The 24376-nt window shown below is 44.1% G+C and overlaps 1 protein-coding gene across 1 annotated transcript in view; it reads left to right on the top strand.

Moving 5' to 3' along the window:
• LOC311100056 (transmembrane protein 132C-like) overlaps window positions 1–24376 on the top strand; it is a 219838-nt gene that overhangs the window by 44007 nt on the left and 151455 nt on the right. Inside the window, exon 2 of the mRNA XM_084140799.1 lies at window positions 5535–6456. Coding sequence (XP_083996925.1) covers window positions 5535–6456 — 922 coding nt within the window. The remainder of the gene's footprint in view (window positions 1–5534; window positions 6457–24376) is intronic.

Below are 24376 nucleotides of genomic sequence, written 5' to 3'. Positions count from 1 at the left end.
TGTTTGATAAATTATTTGTCAGGCCATGTAAAAAAAAAATAGAACAGATGCTTGGGTTGGGGTCTACTGATGTTAAGATTATGGCCATGGGTTTGGTGACTATTCCTTTGGAATTGAATTTAGTTACTATATAAACTGGTCCATGCACTTTCATTAACTGTTGCTGAGGGAGCTGAGGATGTTCTTTCAAAGTCTTTCTCTCTCTCCAATTTGTAGGGCATTAAGGTCTTTCTCCCTCTCATTCATTCCCCACTCTCTTTCACCTTGCTGTTTCCATCCTGATGTGGCATATCTCGTTGACTGTGGACAGCAGCAGAGACACAGCTAGATTAGCCACACAGGGAGCTAGGATTACTCTTCTTTATGTTCCTTAACTCTTGTATTACTTAACCTAGAGTAGAGTGTAGGAGGCCTCCCAGCCAGTCAAAAGGCTAAATCATACTACACTGAATCATACTAGGCCATTCAAAGTCAACTCTGGACCTCGAAGCCAGTTCCACTGCATTTTTTCATTGTTACCCTCTAATCAGGGACTGATTTAGACCTGGGACCCAAGGAGTGTGCAATTAATTATAAAGTAGAACATAAAACCAGCAGGCGCCGGACCTCATAGGGTAAGAATTGAATATCCCTGTACTAGGGCATACTAGTGCATAGACTGAAGAATCCAATGTCACCCACTCAAATTTAACCTAACCCGCTCATATTTCGCCGTGTTGTGGCTGCATTTCGCAGTGGAGGAAGAAGTTGAACTGTGTTCCTACTTTTTTGTGGTACTACCCGTAATGGTGTGATGCAGCGTCGAACAACCATGATAATCATGTATAATATGTTTTGTAAAGGAGTGAGATTGGTTGCTGAAATTGCTGTTTAAAGACTACTGTATATACCAACAGCCTGTGGGAATCCCATGGCCTATGTACAGTATGGACTGTTTAATCAAGAATCCCTGTGTCTCATAGTGCAGGACAAGGTCAGCGATCCAGGACAAAATTAACAAACTTACAAAGAGGGAAGACGTAGGAGGACTATCCGTACCAAACTTGTAATTATATTTGTAGGCTCTAGCATTTCGCCCCATCCTAAATTGGTTTAGAAATGATTATTTTGCCCCCTGGCTGAGTATAGAGAGAAAATGGGGTGTTTCTCAATATACATACTACTGTACTCCACACTCTCATGCTCCGAGTGCATTCTCCGAGGACATTCTCTTGAGTCCGTTCTTGTGAGGACTAGAGTGTGGAGAATGCATAAAACATTACATTTGAGAAGCACTCGCACTCCCCCTACTGTATTACCTCACACACCCTACACCTCCCCATTCACTGAACCTTCTTCCAGCCAGGACAAAGGCAATAGAGACTAAACAAGATATACACAAAGCAAACGTTTTACCTCATAATTATCAGCTAGCTAAATGTGAATCTTATTAGTCTAGCTAGTTAAACAGCCAAATGACCTTAAACTAATGTTATGCCAGGTAGATGTCATTTCTTCATGGGTAGCTAGCTACCAATTCTTTGTGGCTAGCTAGCTAACAGTAGTTCGCCCTATTGACTTACTATAGGCTTGCAATCTACGGACACTACAGTGGGTATTGTAGGCAGGTAAACATACCAAAATTAACACAATGTATTTATTAATGTTTTCAAGATGCAGTATTGTAGTCAGGCAACGTATGAGATGTGAATGGGCAACATTTCATTCTGAAGTCTGAGTTTATTTTATCGCGCTTCAGCTCAAATAATGGCTGGCATTGATTTCAAGAAATATTGCGTCGTTGTTTTACGTGGTTGAATAATATTTCTGTCCATACTTTTAATTGAAGCTTGCATCAATACATGCTTTGAAATGTGTACAAGCGGAGTACGCATCCGAGAAGTGCCCTCTATGCTCCGTTTCGCATACTTTGATTTGCTCCGACCCTCCCATGCTCCAGATTACGTGCTCGGAGCACAGTAGTATAAGTATTGAGAAACACCCATGGTGTCTCCTATTGCCCTGGAAGATGTGGTCTTCACTGATACAGTGCATTCGGAAAGTATTCAGACCTCTTGACTTTTACCACATTTTGTTACGTTACAGCCTTATTCTAAAATTGATTAAATAGTTTTTTCCCCCTCATCAATCTACACACAATACCCCATAATGCCAAAGCAAAACCGTAATATTACATTTACATAAGTATTCAGACCCTTTACTCAGTACTTTGTTGAAGCACCTTTGGCAGTGATTACAGACTCGAGTCTTCTTGGGTATGACACTATAAGCTTGGCACACCTGTATTTGGGGAGTTTCTCCCATTCTTCTCTGCATATCCTCTCAAGCTCTGTCAGGTTGGATGGGGAGCGTCGCTGCACAGCTATTTTCAGGTCTCTCCAGAGATGTTCGATCAGGTTCAAGTCCGGGCTCTGGCTGGGCCACTCAAGGACATTCAGAGACTTGTCCCGAAGCCATTAGTGCATTGTCTTGGCTGTGTGCTTAGGGTCATTGTCCTGTTGGAAGGTGAACATTCGCCAAAGTCTGAGGTCCTGAGTGCTCTGTAGCAGGTTTTCATCAAGGATCGCTCTGTACTTTGCTCCGTTCATCTTTCTGTCCTGACGAGTCTCCCAGTCCCTGCCACTAAAAAACATCCCCACAACATGGTGCTGCCACCACCATGCTTCACTGCAGGGATGGTGCCAGGTTTCCTCCAAACGAGACGTTTGGCATTCAGGCCAAAGAGTTCAATCTTGGTTTCATCAGACCAGAGAATCTTGTTTCTCATGGTCTGAGAGTCCTTTAGCTGCCTTTTGGCAAACTCCAAGCGGGCTGTCATCTGCCTTTTACTGATGAGTTGCTTTCATCTGGCCACTCTACCATAATGGCCTGATTAGTGGAGTGCTGCAGAGATGGTTGTCCTTCTGGAAGGTTCTTCCATCTCCACAGAGGAACTCTGGAGCTCTGACCATCGGGTTCTTGGTGACCTCCCTGCACAAAGCCCTTCTCCCCCGATTGCTCAATTTGGCCGGGCAGCCAGCTCTAGGAAGAGTCTTGGTGGTTCCAAACTTCTTCCATTTACGAATGATGGAGGCCACTGTGTTCTTGGGGACCTTCAATGCAGCAGTAATTTTTTGGTACCCTTCCCCAGATATGTGCTCTACGGACAATTCCTTCGACCTCATGGCTTGGTTTTTGCTCTGACATGCACTGTCAACTGTGGGACCTTATATAGACAGGTGTGTGTCTTTCCAAATCATGTCCAATCAATTGAATATACCACGGGTGGACTGCAATCAATGGAAACAGGATGCACCTGAGCTCAATTTCGAGTCTCATAGCAAAGGGTCTGAATACTAATGTAAATAAGGTATTTCTGATTTTTATTTTTAATAAATTTGCAACAATTTCAAAAAACCTGTTTTCGCTTTGTCGTTAATGGGGTATTGTGTGTAAACTGATGAGGGTTTTTTGTATTTAATCCATTTTAGAATAAGGCTGTAATGTAACAAAATGTGGAAAAAGGGAAGGGGTCTGAATACTTTCCGAATGCACTGTATATCCTTTAAACAATGTAAACTATGCTTTTGTCCAATTATTGCTCACACCATTTCAGTTTGGAGCAAAATTGAAAAACAATGTAACTGGGAATCCAAATAGCATGACTGACAAGCAATCTTAGTTGCTAGGGGGCTGGGAAGCGATGGAAAACATGGTTGGATGGGCGGGGTTGGGGGAGTGGGAGGTTGGGATTGGAGGCTCACTTCTTTTTGCTTCTTTTCCTTTTAATACTAAATGTATTATTACTTTTTAACTCTGTAATATGATCAAAATGATCAATACTTTGTAGTTATGTACCTTTTTATGTATAATGTTTTGGGTGAGTGCCAGCCCACAGGTAGAGTAGGAAAATAACTAATGTGGAAAATAACTAAATGAAAAGAATGAATGGAAAATACGATATGAACTGAATATGAAATTATATGAATTTATATTTTGTACCTGTAACCCCAGCCAACGAAAAAATTACAAAATAAAAATTTGGTCACAAAGAAATTATACAACATTTTCTGTGTCTAGTAGGTTTTTGGCTCCCAAATCATGCATGGATTACATCTCTCATATGTCCAGTGGTGGTGGTGGAGCAGATCTCCCTGTTTAATATGTTATAAGGCTCTTTATTCCATGTCCTCTGGGGTTAGGTTGTGTTCACTGATCTCAGGGCTGTGTACAGTGGGCAGGATTTGGCAAGCAGGTCAAGTATATGAAACAAATCATGTTTTCATTGGTAGAAACTGTATTTCAAAATCTGGAAGTTAATGTGATTTGTAAGAACATCAGATATGAAATCCTACTTTTGCCAACCCGTGGGGAATGGGGAGCTTTTACTTACTGCATTTTGAGCATTGGAAGATGAAGAAAAACATTCTATATCTAAATCCACATTTAGGAAGTGATTACAGCACTTTGATTGTAATGAAGTAGTTTTTGTGTCTCTATCATGGAACTACTGTATGTGAAAACTAAGACAGTGTGCAAACTCTCCCTGAGAGAGACAGAGACTCTCTGTGAGGTACACTCCAGCACATGTAAACATCTGCATGCTCTCCCTCTGTACTCAGCCTTTGTGTAACATCACACAGTATTCCTAGCCTACTTTCAGATAAGACTTGAGTATCAACCATTATTCAAATCTCTGAAGTGTCTCTGTTCAGACAGACAGACAGACACTGTGCTTTATGGCCCTCGGTATTCCGACCACAGCTTGTTGTGCCTGGTCCTCCAGGCTCGTCTTTGTCACGCTGCCATTGGCTGTCACAAATCACTGCCATGTCTCCCCGCCACATGGCCACAACGGGAAATCAATGGCCTCTCCCGGGATCCTCCATCAGACCAAATATCTGGAGCTTGATGGCGGAGGGAGAGAGAGGGGAAAGAGAGGGGGGGGGGGGGCAGGGGGAAGGAGGGAGAGACAGAAGGGGAAGGTGTAGATGAGTTAGAAGAGGGGTGAGGGAGGAGGGAGGGGGCATTGAAACCCTGCTGGGTGTGTCGGGGTCGATAACAGGGTCTGGTTCAGACTCCAGACAGGAGGAGCGAGTGGAGGTTGTGAACCAAGTTGTTCAGATAGAGGAGAGGAGGAGAGGTGTGGCTGAGTTGACTAAGTGAGTGAGTAGGGTCTAACAAGGAACTGTGACTATTTAGTAAATTATTACTGTAGATCAGATTCGATTCCTAATCCATGTCTTCAAGTCTCTCTGTTTAACTGCAGGAAGTCATTTTACATGCTACTTCATATAGTGATAAATAATGCATGAAGGGGATGTCATATGAACATTTTGTAGCAAATAATTTCTTAATAGGACATTGTAATATAAATGTGTATGCCCAGGAGAGCATAGAGATAAAGAGATCGTATGTTCACAATTTCCAGTGTTCAGGACTTTGTCATTTGTCTTCCTTTTCTTACTAAATGTCTCATCCTCTCTCTGCTCTGCCCTTTGTTATAGAGGTTAACATGTGTATATAGTTAACCTCTCCCCTCTTCTGTGTTCCAGTGGCAGACAGCAGGGTGATTCTTGAGGGTCTACAGAGGTACGGCCCCATGCCAACCTACTTGCCCGTCAGCTACCAGGTCCTCAACGCCGAGGCAGCCTTCTTTCTGAAGGAGGCCAACCAGGACCTGATGAGGAACTCCAGCCTGCAGGCCAGGACCGAGCTCTTCTTCATCCAGCAGGCCCGCCGGATGCCCTCCATCAACACCAGCTATGGACCCATGTCTGTCCAGCAAACCATCCCCATGGAGCTCCTACAGAGCCCTGGACCCTTCAATGGACCCTCTTTCACCTCCCCATCATCATCCATCTCCTCCTCTTCTCCGTCCCTTTTCACCTACAACTGGAAGGTCCAGACCTTCATCATCAGTGAGAGGATCCACCCCAGTTGGCCCAAGGTGCAGGTGTTGTTCTATGTGGGAGGCAGGGACTGGGATGACTATACCACCATCCACAGGCTTCCCTGTGTCCGGATGTTTGCCTTCCACGAGACCCAGGAGGTGCGGGGCATGTGTCGTCTGAAGGGGGAGCTGGGGATGTGTGTGGCCGAGCTGGAGCCTCTGGTTAGCTGGTTCAGCCCCCCTACCGTGAGGCATGGCAGGCAGAGAGCTCCGGAGCAGGCCCAGGGCACCCCTGTGGAGCTATACTACATGGTACAGTCCACAGAGACTGGAGAGTGCAGCTCAGAGGACTTACGGAAGGGGAGTTCCATGCGCACAGAGCACCAGGTGCCCATGGGGTACTTCTCGGGGCCCACGCCCATGCAGCGCATTGGGAGCGTGCGTCTGTTCCAGCCCATGTCAGAGCTAAGGCTAGACAGTAACTTTGTGGTGATGGTGCCCTCTAGACCCATCAGACAGAGGGAGACGGTCTCCACCTTCCTGGCTCTCTCCACGCTGTCAGCTGTACAGATCTTCACCCTTAGGTGAGTTGGCCTCCCTGAGGCACAGTAAAGAATTTTGATAAAACCATTATTCATCCAGGAGGTCCCATTGAGGTCAGAAGACCTCTTTTACAAGGGAGATCTCACATAAAGCACAAACTGTGCTATTCTATCAAATCCCAAAAGCTTTTTTTTCCATTACATTTACAAGGAAATTGTATATGTATCTGTCGTCTCCATGGAGTTTTAGTCTTGGTGATACATCAAGTATGTTCACAGATCACCCTGTTTAGATTTTAAATGTCATGCTTGTGCAAGATATTCACCAGCTGATAATATTAGAGGTTATTTGATTCCCATGTAATCTTCTTTGTGAGAGGAAATAGTCAAACATATTGTTACACAGCTACTGAAATCATTCCTCCTTCTCATTCCAAGTATTTGAAATAAATATTATCCTCTGGAAACTTGTGTGGACTATATGCATACAGCTAGCTAATAGTCATTCTCATAATTATAACATGAATCAACATTAATAATTGTACCAAAAATATATATGATTTACATTCTACAAAGAAATATATTGAGCAATTTACAGCCATTTATTGCTGTTTGTTAAGACCTTTTGAATGTGCCTAACATCAAAACAGTCCCACACTGAGGAATAATTCAGTTGAACTGAGTGTGCAGCAGTAGAGGGAAGCTAGCTCGTTATTGATTCATTGGTCTTTGAGCATTAATTAGAAAGTGACAAAGCGACTGAAGACGTTCCATTGGCCATGCAAATTAAGGAAATATGCATTTACATTAGTGTACTTTCATGCCTGAGATCAGAATCACAGCGGAGGAAAATGCTAGTGAGCTCAATGTGGAGCTCTGACAAGGGGCCCATACCAATTAGTAAACCTGGGTGAGCAGGAAATCTGCCAAGAAGCCTTGTTGCTTTTTCTCACCCGACTGATGATGAACTTCCAGAGAATTTGCTCTGTGTGCGTTTTAATCTACTTGTCGGTGTGTGTGTGTGTGTGTGTGTGTGTGTGTGTGTGTGTGTGTGTGTGTGTGTGTGTGTGTGTGAGAGAGAGAGAGAGAGAGAGAGAGAGAGAGAGAGAGAGAGAGAGAGAGAGAGAGAGAGAGAGAGAGAGAGAGAGAGAGAGAGAGAGAGAGAGAGAGAGAGAGAGAGAGAGAGAGAGAGAATCCAGATAAGTATGAAAATGGAGGCAAATCCTATCTTGGTGACCTTTACAGAGAACCAAATCATGGAGGAGTGCAGCAACGATAATACACGGAGTAGAAACATCTTCACTCCAACCTTTTCTCTCCTCTGTGATCTCTCAGCCATTTGCTGGCATGTATCCAACAGTACAGATACATTACCAGTAACTCTGAGAAGTGTTAAAGATCAGCATAACCCCTGCTGTGATGTGGTTATGGATAGCATAACATTTCTGCGTTTCTGCATTAATAGAGGAATTGCCTGATAAAATATAGTTTGTCGACAAAATCTACATATTTAACTTTAAACCATTACACTACCTTAATACGTTGCCCCGTTGTGTGAGAATTTCCTAGTTACAGTGGTGTAAAGTACTTAAGAAAAAATACTTTAAAGTACTACTTAAGTAAAAAATAACCTCTCACTCAACGTCAACAAAACAAAGGAGATGATCGTGGACTTCAGAAAACAGCAGAAGGTGCACCTCCCTATCCACATCGACAGGACCGAAGTGGAGAAGGTGGAAAGCTTCAAGTTACTTGGCGTACACATCACTGACAAACTGAAATGGTCCACCCACACAGACATTATGGTAAAGAAGGCGCAACAGAGCCTCTTCAACCTCAGGCGGCTGAAGAAATTTGGCTTGGCACCTAAAACCCTCAAACTTTTACAGATGCACAATTGAGAGCATCCTGTCGGGCTGTATCACCGCCTGGTATGGCAACTGCACCGCCCGCAACCGCAGGGCTCTCCAGAGGGTGGTGCGGTCTGCCAAACACATTACCAGGAGCAAACTACCCGCCCTCCAGGACACCTACAGCACCCGATGTCACAGGAAGGGCAAAAAGATCATCAAGGATATCAACCACCCGAGCCACTGCCTGTTCACCCCACTATCATCCATAAGGTGGCAACACAGGTATTGGTCTGGCCCTGGCCTTTGCAGTTAAAGGCTATCGCTGCATCATCATCATGCCTGAGAAGATGAGCATGGAGAATGTGAATGTGCTGAGAGCCTTGGGGGCGGAGATCGTGCGTACCCCCACCGCCGCACGCTTTGATTCACCGGAATCCCATGTGGGCGTGGCCTGGCATCTGAAGAACGAGATTCCCAATTCTCACACCCTGGACCAGTACCGTAACCCTAGCAACCCCCTGGCCCACTACGACACCACTGCAGAGGAGATCCTGGAGCAGTGTGATGGTAAGGTGGACATGTTGGTGGTCCAATACATGGAGGATGGCTCGCCCTGTCTTAGACAGATGGTATTCGGGGTGGTAACGGCCATTAACATGAGGCGGGGAAGCGCACGCTGTCAGAGTGCTCACTGACCGACTAGCTGTGACCACTTCCTGTTTCCTGTGGAGAGTAGGAAGTGACCGCCCGCTTGACACCCTCTGAGTAACAACAATGAAGAAGATTATGAAGATGTCGACTTTTAGGAGTGGCGGGGGTTGTGGTTTAGTCTTAAAAGAAGTGTATAGTAATTTCCTCCCTTTTTGGCTACATCGGTTTTGTTATTTGTCTGTGATGACAATAATTATTCATTGTAACCTATACTGCGATTGAAGCAACTTAGCTGGTTTCAGATACATAGTTTTCCGCTAACTTTAAGGTATAGAAATTAAATGTAACAAACAGTGTGCAACTAGAGACACTTCCATCTGTCTTGCCTCTTCATTATTGAAAGTAACTTTTACTTTAAGATCTACATATAAATAGTGTTCCTCTGACTTTATTTTATTGCCGATATCAATATCGTCGATAGACTAATAACTCAGTAAATTTGAATCTTTCAGCTAAATAGTCATCATATAGCTACCATTTTGTATTGCATTAAGATTTGTATGTAACTGATATGCAAATGTAACATTCATCTTTAAGACTTTAAAGCACATCATAGATTCTTAATTACTTATTTGATACCAACAAAGTTACATCGCCATGTAGTGGCAGCTAAAGACATGGCATGTACCAAAAAATGGTTATTTGGGTTGTTCAATCTGAAACGGATACCAAGACAACATTAATTGACAACATTCAAAGAGATAGGATGTCAGTGAAGGGTACCTGTCTTTTGTTTTGAAGGGGTTGGAAAAGTAAGCAAGGTCGCAGGGTAGGTCAGGTTAAGGATAGGTGAGTTTGGCACACAATCAAACTGCAACCCAAATAGTATGACTTGTGTTGGGTAATTTTTTTCTTGTATTGAATAAGGCTGTATTGAATAGTTTGTTGGTTGAGAGTATTTAAAGCAGAGAGTCCCCTCACAGTGCAAGTGTTTTATACAGGCCTGTCTGTCTGGGGCAGTTTGTTTAAGCCAAGGGTTGGGTTGTTTGAACTTTTTACAAATGTTCTGTACTTTATGTACAATCATTAATGTGTAATGTTATGTATGAACATGGACCCAGAGCTGTTATGATCTATTCACTTTAGCAGGGATGTATTTGTATGTAAATATGTCTTTAGTGTTCTTAAGTATGAAAAATGTATGCACTCACTAACTGTAAGTCGCTCTGGATAAGAGCGTCTGCTAAATGACTAAAATGTAAATGTAAATGTAGTTTTTTTGGGTATCTGTACTTTACTTTATTATTTATATTTTTGACAACTTTTACTTGAATGTACAGTATATCATATTTTTCCTTCAATTCTTCTACAGTCATGCTGCTCATATTTTCCAAAGTTAAAAGTTTTGAATTTGGTTTCCATAGGGAGTCCGCTATATGTGAACTTAAGTCCAACCTAAACTCACTAATCAGCAATTATAAAACATCAAAGAGTTTCATAAAACCACATGCTGCCTTCCAGTGCATCCACTCCAGAGAAACCCCTGGTTATCAGGCTGTTTAAAGAAAGGCCCGATATGGAGGCTTTGATGGCGGACTGGTGTGTAGTGTGTAGATGGCTGGTGTGTAGTGTACGTAGTTTGTAGTGTGTGTAGTTTGTAGTGTGTGTACCTCTTATGTGGTAACTCAGTCCTGGGGTACACTGTGTAGTTCTAAGCAGCCATTCTGTGTTAGTTCTGTCAGATGATAAGGCTCTAGAAAGGGAACACTTGATTTATCTCCCTCACTGGTACCCGACAGGTGACTGTGTGGCCGTGCCAAGTTCTTGCCGTTACCCCCTGGAGTGGGGGCCTAGTGTGTGTGATATTGGGCTGCTTTCCAGAGGTTGTTTGAGAGGGCCATAGAGAGACTTCTTGGAGTTTCTGGCCTTGTGTATGTGCGCATGTGTTTTTTGTTTTATATGTGTATTTTACATGTGCGTGTGGCTGCGTGTGTTTGTATATTTATGTACAGGATCTGCATTATTAAGTGTCCTGTGTCTAGTGGGTAACACTTCATCATTATTCATGGGCCCTGGGGCAACCCTCAACCCTCTCCTCCCCTACAGTAGATCTCTCAGGGCAGCTACTCTTACTGCATATGCTCCACATGCATCGACATGCATCTCTGGGACTGGACTTGATCCATGGGCATATGATAACGCAGCAGCTTCCTAGATAGTACTGCATGTTCTAGTCATTATTTCAACGATGATATATTTCATACTTGACTTGAAAGACTTTCATATGATGAAATGGATGAAATGTGGTCCTACAGTATCTACACTGTACTGTACATAGTGTACCCTCTCTATCTTTATAATGTAGTCATTGTCCTTGTGGTGCTTTTTTATTAAGTGTAATTTTTGCCCTCTAATTATTTGTTATGGAGGCTCTAATGTACTGTACCAGCATCAGAATCAAGTCTACTGTAATCTAGGAATGGAATTAGAGCTCTTTAATTCCATCCAAGAAACATGCACGCAGACACACACACACTCCTATTTTAATCATTAATGCTAATAATTTAGACCACACACATCGTTTGAGACTACTGTAAATTCATGATCTGTTTTTCAGGCTAAAGCTTCCCAGTGGAATGGACTCATTAGCGATCAAGAGTGGCTGCTGTAACAGGTTGAAACGGGATTGACTTCCCATTCATAATGCAAATGAAAACACTATTAACTCGTGAACAAATTAACACCCTTTTCAGAAGATAAATAGTCCCAGCTGTATTGTAATATTTACTCAACAATCAAACATGTTTCCGCAGGTTCCCTGGGGGACATTTGCTAATGCATGCTAATGAGAAATTAGATGATTATTAAAGGTAACTGGGCAGTGGTGTAAAAGGACCTAATTGTCATACTTGAGTAAAAGTAAAGATACCTTAATAGAAAATGACTCAAGTAAAAGACTACTTGAATAAAAGTCTAAAACTTTGGTTTTAAATATACTTAAGTATAAAAAGTAAAAGTATAAATAATTTCAAATTGCTTATATTAAGCAAACCAGATGGCACAATTTTCTTGTTGACATTTTTTTACGGATAGCTAGGGGCACACTCCAACACTCAGACATCATTTATAAACGAAGCATTTGTGTTTAGTGAGTCCGCCAGATCAGAGGCAGTAGGGATGACCATTGATGTTCTCTTGATAAGTGAATGAATTGGACCATTTTCCTGACCTGCTAAGCATTCAAAATGTAACAAGTACTTTTGGGTGTCAGGGAAAATGTATGGAGTACAAAGTACAAGTAAAAGTAAAAGTTGTCAAAAATATAAATAGTAAAATAAAGTACAGATACCCCAAAAAACTACTTAAGTAGTACTTTAAAGTATTTTTACTTAAGTACTTTACACCACTGTAACTGGGAAATTCTCACACACCGAGGCAATGTATTAAGATACAGTGAGGGAAAAAAGTATTTGATCCCCTGCTGATTTTGTATGTTTGCCCATTGACCAAGACATGATCAGTCTATAATTATAATGGTAGGTTTATTTGAACAGTGAGAGACAGAATAACAACAAAAAAATCCAGAAAAACGCATGTCAAAAATGTTATAAATTGATTTGCATTTTAATGAGGGGAATAAGTATTTGACCCCTCTGCAAAACATGACTTAGTACTTGGTGGCAAAACCCTTGTTGGCAATCACAGAGGTCAGACGTTTCTTGAAGTTGGCCACCAGGTTTGCACACATCTCAGGAGGGATTTTGTCCCACTCCTCTTTACAGATCTTCTCCAAGTCATTAAGGTTTCGAGCCTGACGTTTGGCAACACGAACCTTCAGCTCCCTCCACAGATTTTCTATGGGATTAAGGTCTGGAGACTGGCTAGGCCACTCCAGGACCTTAATGTGCTTCTTCTTGAGCCACTCCTTTGTTGCCTTGGCCGTGTGTTTTGGGTCATTGTCATGCTGGAATAACCATCCACGACCCATTTTCAATGCCCTGGCTGAGGGAAGGAGGTTCTCACCCAAGATTTGACGGTACATGGCCCCGTCCATCGTCCCTTTGATGCGGTGAAGTTGTCCTGTCCCCTTAGCAGAAAAACACCCCCAAAGCATAATGTTTCCACCTCCATGTTTGACGGTGGGGATGGTGTTCTTGGGGTCATAGGCAGCATTCCTCCTCCTCCAAACATGGCGAGTTGAGTTGATGCCAAAGAGCTCGATTTTGGTCTCATCTGACCACAACACTTTCACCCAGTTCTCCTCTGAATCATTCAGATGTTCATTGGCAAACTTCAGACGGCCCTGTATATGTGCTTTCTTGAGCAGGGGGACCTTGCGGGCGCTGCAGGATTTCAGTCCTTCACGGCGTAGTGTGTTACCAATCGTTTTCTTAGTGACTATAGTCCCAGCTGCCTTGAGATCATTGCAAGATCCTTCCGTGTAGTTCTGGGCTGATTCCTCACCGTTCTCATGATCATTGCAACTCCACAAGGTGAGATCTTGCATGGAGCCCCAGGCCGAGTGAGATTGACAGTTATTTTGTGTTTCTTCCAGTGAATATTCGCACCAGCTGTTGTCACCTTCTCACCAAGCTGCTTGGCGATGGTCTTGTAGCCCATTCCAGCCTTGTGTAGCTCTACAATCTTGTCCCTGACATCTTTGGAGAGCTCTTTGGTCTTGGCCATGGTGGAAAGTTTGGAATCTGATTGATTGATTGCTTCTGTGGACAGGTGTCTTTTATACAGGTAACAAGCTGAGATTAGGAGCACACCCTTTAAGAGTGTTGGAAAGCAGACAGAACCAGGTTTTCCTCTAGGATTTTGACTGTGCTTAGCTCTAATCAGTTACTTTTTATCATAAACTCCCTAGTCCTTGCCGATGACAAGCAGTATGAAAAGTGTATGTACTCACTAACTGTAAGTCACTCTGGATAAGAGCGTCTGCTAAATGACAAAAATGTAAAATGTAATGTAAATGCAAGGTGACTGGGAATATGGCAGAATACAGAATACAGAATACCCTCCACAAGGCAATCAAACAGGCAAAACGTCAGTATAGGGACAAAGTGGAGTCGCAATTCAACGGCCCAGACACGAGACGTATGTGGCAGGGTCTACAGACAATCATGGACTACAAAAGGAAACCCAGCCACGTCGCCGACACCGACGTCTTGCTTCCGGACAAGCTAAACACATTCTTCGCCCGCTTTGAGGATAATACAGTGACACCGACGCGGCCCGCTAACAAGGACTGTGGGCTCTCCTTGTCCGTGGCTGACGTGAGTAAGACATTTAAGCGTGTTAACCCTCGCAAGGCTGCCGGCCCAGATGGTATCCCTAGCCACGTCCTCAGAGCATGCGCAGATCAGCTGGCTGGTCTGTTTACGGACATATTCAATCTCTCCCTATCCAAGTCTGCTGTCCCCACATGCTTCAAGATGGCCACCATTGTCCCTGTACCCAAGAAAGCAAAGGTAACTGAACTAAATGACTATCCCCCCATAGCACACACTTCTGTCATCATGAAGTGCTTTGAGAGACTAGTCAAGGATCATATCACCTCTACCTTACCTGCCACCCTAGACCCACTTCAATTTGCTTACCGCCCCAATAGATCCACAGACGATGCAATCGCCATTACACTGCACACTGCCCTATCCCATCTGGACAAGAGGAATATCTACTGTATGTAAGAATGCTGATCATAGACTACAGCTCAGCATTCAACACCATAGTACCCTCCAAGCTCATCATTAAGCTTGAGGCCCTGGGTCTGAACCCCGCCCTGTGCAACTGGGTCTTGGCCTTCCTGATGGGCCGACCCCAGGTGGTGAAGGTAGGAAACAACACCTCCACTTCGCTGATCCTCAACACTGGTGCCCCACAAGGGTGCGTGTTCAGCCCCCTCCTGTACTCCCTGTTCACCCATGACTGCGTGGCCAAGCACGCCTCTAACACAATCATCAAGTTTGCAGACGACACGAGAGTAGTAGGCTTGATTACTAACAATGACGAGACAACCTACAGGGAGGAGGTGAGGGCTCTGGGAGTGTGGTGCCAGGAAAATAACCTCTCACTCAACGTCAACAAAACAAAGCAGATGATCGTGGAAAGGAAACAGCAGAGTGAGCACCCCCTATCCACATCGACGGGACCGCAGTGGAGAAGGTGGAAAGCTTCAAGTTCCTCAGCCTACACATCACTGACAAACTGAAATGGTCCACCCACATAGACAGTGTGGTGAAGAAGGCTCAACAGCGCCGCTTCAACCTCAGGAGGCTGAAGAAATTTGGCTTGGCACCTAAAACCCTCACACACTTTTACAGATGCACAATTGATAACATCCTGTCGGGCTGTATCACTGCCTGGTACGGCAACTGCACCACCCCAACCGCAGGGCTCTCCAGAGGGTGGTGTGGTCTGCCCAACGCATCACCGGGGGCAAACTACCATCCCTCCAGGACACCTACAGCTCCCGATGTCACAGGAAGGCCAAAAAGATCATCAAGGCAACAACCACCCAAGCTACTGCCTGTTCACCCCGCTATCATCCAGAAGGTGGGGTCAGTACAGGTGCATCAAAGCTGGGACCAAGAGACTTAAAAACTGCTTATATCTAAAGGCCATCAGACTGTTAAATATCCTTCACTTCACACCACGGCTGCTGCCTATATACATAGATTAGAAATCACTGGCCACTTTAATAAATGGAACACTAGTCACTTTAATAATGTTTACATATCTTGCATTTCTCATCTCATATGTACAGTTGAAGTCGGAAGTTTACATACACCTTAGCCAAATACATTTAAACTCAGTTTTTCACAATTCCTGACATTTAATCCTAGTAAAAATTCCCTGTCTTAGGTCAGTTAGGATCACCACTTTATTTTAAGAATGTGAAATGTCAGAATAATAGTAGAGAGAATGATTTATTTCAGCTTTTATTTCTTTCATCACATTCCCAGTAGGTCAGAAGTTTTCATACACTCAATTAGTATTTGGTAGCATTGCCTTTAAATTGTTTAACTGGGGTCAAACGTTTCGGGTAGCCTTCCACAAGCTTCCCACAATAAGTTGGGTGAACTTTGGCCCATTCCTCCTGACAGAGCTGGTGTAACTGAGTCAGGTTTGTAGGCCTCCTTGCTCGCACACACTTTTTCAGTTCTGCCCACACATTTTCTATAGGATTGATGTCAGGGCTTTGTGATGGCCACTCCAATACCTTGACTTTGTTGTCCTTAAGCCATTTTGCCACAACTTTGGAAGTATGCTTGGGGTCATTGTCCATTTGGAAGACCCATTTGCGACCAAGCTTTAACTTCCTGAATGATGTCTTCAGATGTTGCTTCAATATATCCACATAATTTTCCTTCCTCATGATGCCATCTATTTTGTGAAGTGCACCAGTCCCTCCTGCAGCAAAGCACCCTCACAGCATGATGCTGCCACCCCCGTGCTTCACGGTTGGGATGGTGTTCTCGGCTTGCAAGCTGTCCCCTTTTTCCTCCAAACATAACAATGGTTATTATGGCCAAACAGTTTTATTTTTGTTTCATCAGACCAGGGGACATTTCTCCAAAAAGTTCGATCTTTGTCCCCATGTGCAGTTGCAAACCGTAGTCTGGCTTTTTTATGGCAGTTTTGGAGCAGTGGCTTCTTCCTTGCTGAGCGGCCTTTCAGGTTATGTTGATATAGGACTCGTTTTACTGTGGATGTACAGTGGGGAGAACAAGTATTTGATACACTGCCGATTTTGCAGGTTTTCCTACTTACAAAGCATGTAGAGGTCTGTAATTTTTATCATAGGTACACTTCAACTGTGAGAGACGGAATCAAACACAAAAATCCAGAAAATCACATTGTATGATTTTTAAGTAATTAATTTGCATTTTATTGCATGACATAAGTATTTGATCACCTACCAACCAGTAAGAATTCCGGCTCTCACAGACCTGTTAGTTTTTCTTTAAGAAGCCCTCCTGTTCTCCACTCATTACCTGTATTAACTGCACCTGTTTGAACTCGTTACCTGTATAAAAGACACCTGTCCACACACTCAATCAAACAGACTCCAACCTCTCCACAATGGCCAAGACCAGAGAGCTGTGTAAGGACATCAGGGATAAAATTGTAGACCTGCACAAGGCTGGGATGGGCTACAGGACAATAGGCAAGCAGCTTGGTGAGAAGGCAACAACTGTTGGCGCAATTATTAGAACATGGAAGAAGTTCAAGATGACGGTCAATCACCCTCGGTCTGGGGCTCCATGCAAGATCTCACCTCGTGGGGCATCAATGATCATGAGGAAGGTGAGGGATCAGCCCAGAACTACACGGCAGGACCTGGTCAATGACCTGAAGAGAGCTGGGACCACAGTCTCAAAGAAAACCATTAGTAACACACTACGCCGTCATGGATTAAAATCCTGCAGCGCACGCAAGGTCCACCTGATCAAGCCAGCGCATGTCCAGGCCTGTCTGAAGTTTGCCAATGACCATCTGCATGATCCAGAGGAGGAATGGGAGAAGGTCATGTGGTCTGATGAGACAAAAATAGAGCTGTTTGGTCTAAACTCCACTCGCCGTGTTTGGAGGAAGAAGAAGGATGAGTACAACCCCAAGAACACCATCCCAACCGTGAAGAATGGAGGTGGAAACATCATTCTTTGGGGATGATTTTCTGCAAATGGGACAGGACGACTACACCGTATTGAGGGGAGGATGGATGGGGCCATGTATCGCGAGATCTTGGCCAACAACCTCCTTCCCTCAGTAAGAGCATTGAAGATGGGTCGTGGCTGGGTCTTCCAGCATGACAACGACCCGAAACACATAGCCAGGGCAACTAAGGAGTGGCTCCGTAAGAAGCATCTCAAGGTCCTGGAGTGGCCTAGCCAGTCTCCAGACCTGAACCCAATAGAAAATCTTTGGAGGGAGCTGAAAGTCCGTATTGCCCAGCGACAGCCCCGAAACCTGAAGGATCTGGAGAAGGTCTGTATGGAGGAGGGGCCAAAATCCCTGCTGCAGTGTGTGCAAACCTGGTCAAGACCTATAGGAAATGTATGATCTCTGTAATTGCAAACAAAGGTTTCTGTACCAAATATTAAGTTCTGCTTTTCTGATGTATCAAATACTTATGTCATGCAATAAAATGCAAGTTAATTACTTAAAAATCATACAATGTGATTTTCTGGATTTTTGTTTTAGATTCCGTCTCTCACAGTTGAAGTGTACCTATGATAAAAATTACAGACCTCTACATGCTTTGTAAGTAGGAAAACCTTCAAAATCGGCAGTGTATCAAATACTTGTTCTCCCCACTGTAGATACTTTTGTACCTGTTTCCTCCAGCATCTTCACAAGGTCCTTTGCTGTTGTTCTGGGATTGATTTGCACTTTTCGCACCAAAGTACGTTCATCTCTAGTAGACAGAACGCGTCTCCTTCCTGAGCGGTAAGACAGCTGCGTGGTCCCATGGTGTTTATACTTGCGTAGTATTGTTTGTACAGATGAACGTGGTACCTTCAGGCGTTTGGAAATTGCTCCCAAGGATGAACCAGACTTGTGGAGGTCTACAATTTTTTTTCTAAGGTCTTGGCTGATTTCTTTTTATTTTCCCATGATATCAAGCAAAGAGGCACTGAGTTTGAAGGTAGGCCCTGAAATACATCCACAGGTACACCTCCAATTGACTCAATTGATGTCAATTAGCCTATCAGAAGTTTCTAAAGCCATGACATCATTTTCTGGAATTTTCCAAGCTGTTTAAAGGCACAGTCAACTTAGTGTATGTAAACTTCAGACCCACTGGAATTGTGATCCAATCAAATCAAATCAAATTGTATTTGTCACATACACATGTTTAGCAGATGTTATAGCGGGTGTAGCGAAATGCTTATGCTTCTAGCTCCAACAGTGCAGTACTATCTAACAATTTCACAACATATACCCATAACACACAAAAAAGTAAGGAATGGGATTTAAGAATATATACATATATGGACAAGCAATGACAGAGCGGCATGGACTAAGATACAGAAGAATATTATAGAATAGAATGCAGTATATATATATGAGATGAGTAGTGCAAGATATGTAAACATTATTAAAGTGACTAGTGTTCCATTTCTTAAAGTGGCCAGTGATTTCAATAGGCAGCAGCAATATCTAATGTGCTAGTGATGGCTATTTAACAGTCTGATGGCCTTGAGATATAATAATAATAATAATAATAATAATAATAATAATATGCCATTTAGCAGACGCTTTTATCCAAAGCGACTTACAGTCATGCAGTCATTCTCTCGGTCCTAGCTTTGATGCACCTGTACTGACCTTGCCTTCTGGATGATAGCGGTGTGAACAGGCAGTGGCTCGGGTGGTTGATGTCCTTGATGATCTTTTTGGCCTTCCTGTGACATCGGGTGCTGTATGTGTCTTGGAAGGCGGGTAGTTTGCCCCCGGTAATGCATTCGGCAGACCGCACCACCCTCTGGAGAGCCCTGCGGTTGTGGACGGTGCAGTTGCCGTACCAGGCGGTGATACAGCCCGACAGGATGCTCTCAATTGTGCATCTGTAAATGTTTGTGAGGGTTTTAGGTGATAAGCCAAATTTCTTCAGCCTCCTGAGGTTGAAGAGGCTCTGTTGCACCTTCTTCACCACGCTGTCTGCGTGGGTGGACCATTTCAGTTTGTCGGTGTGTGTATGCCAAGGAACTTGAAGCTTTTCACCTTCTCCACTGCGGTCCCGTCAATGTGGATAGGAGGGTGCACCCTCTGCTGTTTCCTGAAGTCCACGATCATCTCCTTTGTTTTGTTGATGTTGAGTGAGAGGGTATTTTCCTGGCACCACACTCCCAGAGCCCTCACCTCCTCCCTGTAGGCGGTCTCATCATTGTTGGTAATCAAGGCTACTACTGTTGTGTCGTCTGCAAACTTGATGAGTGAGTTGGAGGCGTGCTTGGCCACGCAGTCATGGGTGAACAGGGAGTACAGGAGGGGGCTGAGCACGCACCCTTGTGGGGCCCCAGTGTTGAGGATCAGCGAAGTGGAGATGTTGTTTCCTACCTTCACCACCTGGGGGCGGTCCGTCAGGAAGTCCAGGACCCAGTTGCACAGGGCGGGGTTCAGACCCAGGGCCTCGAGCTTAATGATGAGCTTGGAGGGTACTATGGTGTTGAATGCTGAGCTAAAGTCAATGAACAGCATTCTTACATAGGTATTCCTCTTGTCCAGATGGGATAGGGCAGTGTGCAGTGTGATGGCAATTGCATCATCTGTGGATCTATTGGGGCGGTAAGCAAATTGAAGTGGGTCTAGGGTGACAGGTAAGGTAGATGTGATATGATCCTTGACTAGTCTCTCAAAGCACTTCATGATGACAGAGGTGAGTGCTACAGGGCGATAGTCATTTAGTTCAGTTACCTTTTCTTTCTTGGGTACAGGAACAATGGTCGCCCTCTTGAAGCATGTGGAAACAGCAGACTGGGAAAGGGAGAGATTGAATATGTCCATGAACAGACCAGCCAGCTGGTCTGCGCATGCTCTGAGGACGCGGCTAGGGATGCCGTCTGGGCCGGCAGCCTTGCAGGGGTTAACATGCTTACATTTCTTAATCACGTCGGCCATGGAGAAGGAGAGGCCACAGTCCTTGGTAGTGGGCCTCGTCAGTGGCACTGTGCTATCCTCAAAGCAGGCGAAGAAGGTGTTTAGCTTGTCTGGAAACGAGACGTCGGTGTCGGCGAAGTGGCTGGTTTTATTTTTGTAGTCCGTGATTGTCTGTAGACCCTGCCACATACGTCTCGTGTCTGAGCCGTTGTATTGCGACTCCACTTTGTCTCTATACTGATGTTTTGCCAGTTTGATTGCCTTGCGGAGTGAGTAGCTACACTGTTTGTATTCTGCCATATTCCCAGTCACCTTGCCATGGTTGAATGCGATGGTTCACGCTTTCAGATTTGCGCGAATACTGCCGTCTATCCATGGTTTCTGGTTAGGGTAGGTTTTAATAGTCACAGTGGGCACAACATCACCTATGTACTTCCTGATAAACTCAGGCACTGTTTCAGTGTATCTGGCTAAATTATTTTCGGAAGCTACCCAGAACATATCCCAGTACGCGTGATCAAAACAATCTTGAAGCGTGGATTCCGATTGGTCAGACCAGCGTTGAATAGTCCTTAGCACGGGTATTTCCTGTTTGAGTTTCTGCCTATAGGAAGGGAGAAGCAAAATGGAGTCGTGGTCAGATTTGCCGAAAGGAGGGCGGGGGAGGGCCTTATAACCATCCCGGAAGTTTGAATAGCAATGGTCGAGGATTTTAGCAGCGCGAGTACAACAGTCGATATGTTGATAGAACTTCGGCAGCCTAGTCCTCAAATTTGCTTTGTTAAAATCCCCGGCTACAATAAATGCAGCCTCAGGATATGTGGTTTCCAGTTTGCATAAGGTCCAGTGAAGTTCTTTGAGGGGCGTTGTGGTATCGGCTTGAGGGGCGATATACATGGCCGTAACTATGACCGAAGAAAATTATCTTGGGAGATAATACGGTCGGCATTTGATTGTGAGATATTCTAGGTCGGGTGAACAGAAGGACTCGAGTTTCTCTATGTTACTAGAATTACACCACAAGTCGTTAATCATGAAACACACACCTCCACCCTTCTGCTTCCCAGAGAGATATTTATTCCTGTCTGCGCGATGAACTGAGAACCCATCTGGCTGGACTGATTTCGACAGAATATCCCAAGAGAGCCATGTTTCCGTGAAACAGAGTATGTTACAGGCCTTGATGTCTCTCTGGAAAGAAATCCTTGCCCGTAGTTCGTCGACTTTGTTAACCAAAGATTGAACATTAGCGAGTAGAATACTTGGAAGCGGTGGGTGGTGTGCGTGCCTCCTAAGTCGGACCAGCAGGCCGCTCCGAGTGCCTCTCCTCCGCCGGCGATGTTTTGGGTCAGCCGCTGGAATCAGTTCAGTAGCCCTGGGGAGAGCAAACAAAGGATCTGCTTCGGGAAAGTCGTATTCCTGGTCGTAATGCTGGTGAGTTACCGCCGCTCTGATATCCAATAGTTTTTCCCAGCAGTATGTAATGATGCAAAACACTTTCTGAGCTAATAATGTACAAAAATAATACAGAAAAAAACAAAATACTGCAAAGTTTCCTAAGAGCTAGTCGCGAATCCTCCATCTTCATCGGCGCCAGTTTTGATCCCTTGAATTATAAGTGAAATAATCTGTCTGTAAACAATTGTTGGAAATATTACTTGTGTCATGCACAAAGTAGATGTCCTAACCGACTTGCCATAACGATAGTTTGTTAGCAATAAATTTGTGGAGTGGTTGAAAAACGAGTTTTAATTACTCCAACCTAAGTGTATGTAAACTTCCGACTTCAACTGTATATACTGTATTCTATACTATTCTACTGTATCTTAGTCTATGCCGCTCTGACATTGCTCGTCCATATATTTATTTATATATTCTTAATTCCATTAATTTACTTAGATTTGTGTTTATGGGTATATGTCGTGAAACTGTTAGATATTACTTGTTAGATATACTGCACTGTCGGAGCTAGAAACACAAGTATTTCGCAACACCCGCAATAACATCTGCTAAACACGTGTATGTGACCAATACAATTTAATTTGATTTGAACCTAAAAAATAAATAAAAATAAAAATACTTAAAACCTGATTAGCTGCCGTCTCAGTTTACTGAGCAAACCTTCCCCTCCTCCCCCTTCCTCCCCGTGCTCCCCCTCCCCCCTCTGTTCTACGGGGGAAGACTGGCTAGTGTTTACTTTGAAGGCGCAGACTCTCCTCATCTCCTCATTAATAACAAGTAATTAGTGATTTTTGCGCTGGGGGAACATGTTCGCTCGCTAGTGCTATGTAGATGCCTTCACAAAGCAATCACGGGTTGTCCCTGCAGCGAGCAATCTCCCCGCTCACATTCCCCCATAATGATGTCTTACTTCTCCTCCTTTGATTGTGCAGTCTGGGCTATTACGCATACCTGGAGCTTACGATTCAAGGCCTGAAATAGCTTTTATCCACTTTGTGCCACTTCCTGTCTCCCCCTCTGCTCTTTTGTGAAGACTTCCTGTTTAGTCTCACTCCACCACTCCTCTTCTGTGAAGTCCCATTATGTGGTTCAAGGGCACTGTTGGGCCCAACTCCATCGAGGGTCCATCTGTGAAGTGTGATGGTGTGATGGTGACACATGCAGAGACCAGAGCCTCTAAGGCTACAGTACAAGGCCCATGCTAGGATCAGAGTTCATTTAGACTTCTCTCCAGTTCCTTTACATTTTTGAATTGCCCTGCAGACTTGGCTTGGAGGCTACAGAGACAGAGTTGAAGAACCAATATGATGTTCCCCAGAGTTTGAAGCCCTCTTGTACATTTACATTTACATTTTAGTCATTTAGCAGACGCTCTTATCCAGAGCGACTTACAGTTAGCGCATACATTATTTTATCGAACCCACAACCCTGGCGTTGCAAACGCCATGCTCTACCAACTGAGCTACACCCCCTGTCCTAGTAAAGAAGAGTTGATGTTAGGTGCTAAAATGAAATCTGCATCATATACTCTTAGAAAAAAAGGTGAGCCCTTTGATTAACCCTCTTTGGTTCTAGGTAGAACCATTATGGTTCCAGGTAGAACTCTTTTGGGTTCCATGTAGAACCCTTTACACAGAGGGTTCTAAATGGAACCCAAAAGGGTTCTACGTGGAACCCAAAAGGGTTCTCCCTAGAAACAAAAATGGTTCTCCTATGGGGACAGCCGAAGAACCATTTTGGAACCCTTTTTTCTAAGAGTATAGATCTGTCTTTCTCTGGTGTGTTATATTTTGTCTTTAAGAATTTGATAGTTTTTTTGAGGGATTTTGAAACAACCCTGAACTGGGTGAATAGAGGTGCAACGGAAGACGAGGAAAATGCTAAGTAACACTAAAGAGGATTTTACAATGCAAAATTACATATTTTTAAAACCAACGCTTTTCACCATCTCTTTTGTCAAGTGGAATAGAAGCACTGTAATAGTCACTGATTTATTCAGGTAGTTCTCCATCCTTGGCCTGTGTTTCTCTGAGGTTAGTGTGGTCCGGCCTGATTGGTGGTCAGACATTGATTTGCTATCATAAGCGTGCGATTTGAAGAGAAGCCCTCATCAGCTGCTGCCCCTGTAAGCCTTGATCTGCCCAGGGGGTTGTGTGTGTGTGTCCACGTGTGTGTGTGTGAGTGCGTCCATGTGTGTGTGTATGCGTGTGCATATGTGTTCACGTGCATGTACACATGTTAGGTGTGTGTGTGTTTGTGCGTCTGTATATATGCATGTGTGTTTGTGTTTGCGTGCGCGTTTGTGTGCGTGCGTGTGTGTGTGTGCGTCCGTGTGTGTGTGTATGTGTGTGCATAAGTGTTCACGTGCATGTACACGTGTTAGGCAT

Source organism: Coregonus lavaretus (assembly GCF_964263955.1).
Source record: "Coregonus lavaretus genome assembly, chromosome: 24".
In the NCBI taxonomy this organism is placed as follows: domain Eukaryota; kingdom Metazoa; phylum Chordata; class Actinopteri; order Salmoniformes; family Salmonidae; genus Coregonus; species Coregonus lavaretus.
Note: the sequence above shows the minus strand (reverse complement) of the source record. Positions and strands in the feature narration are given on the sequence as shown.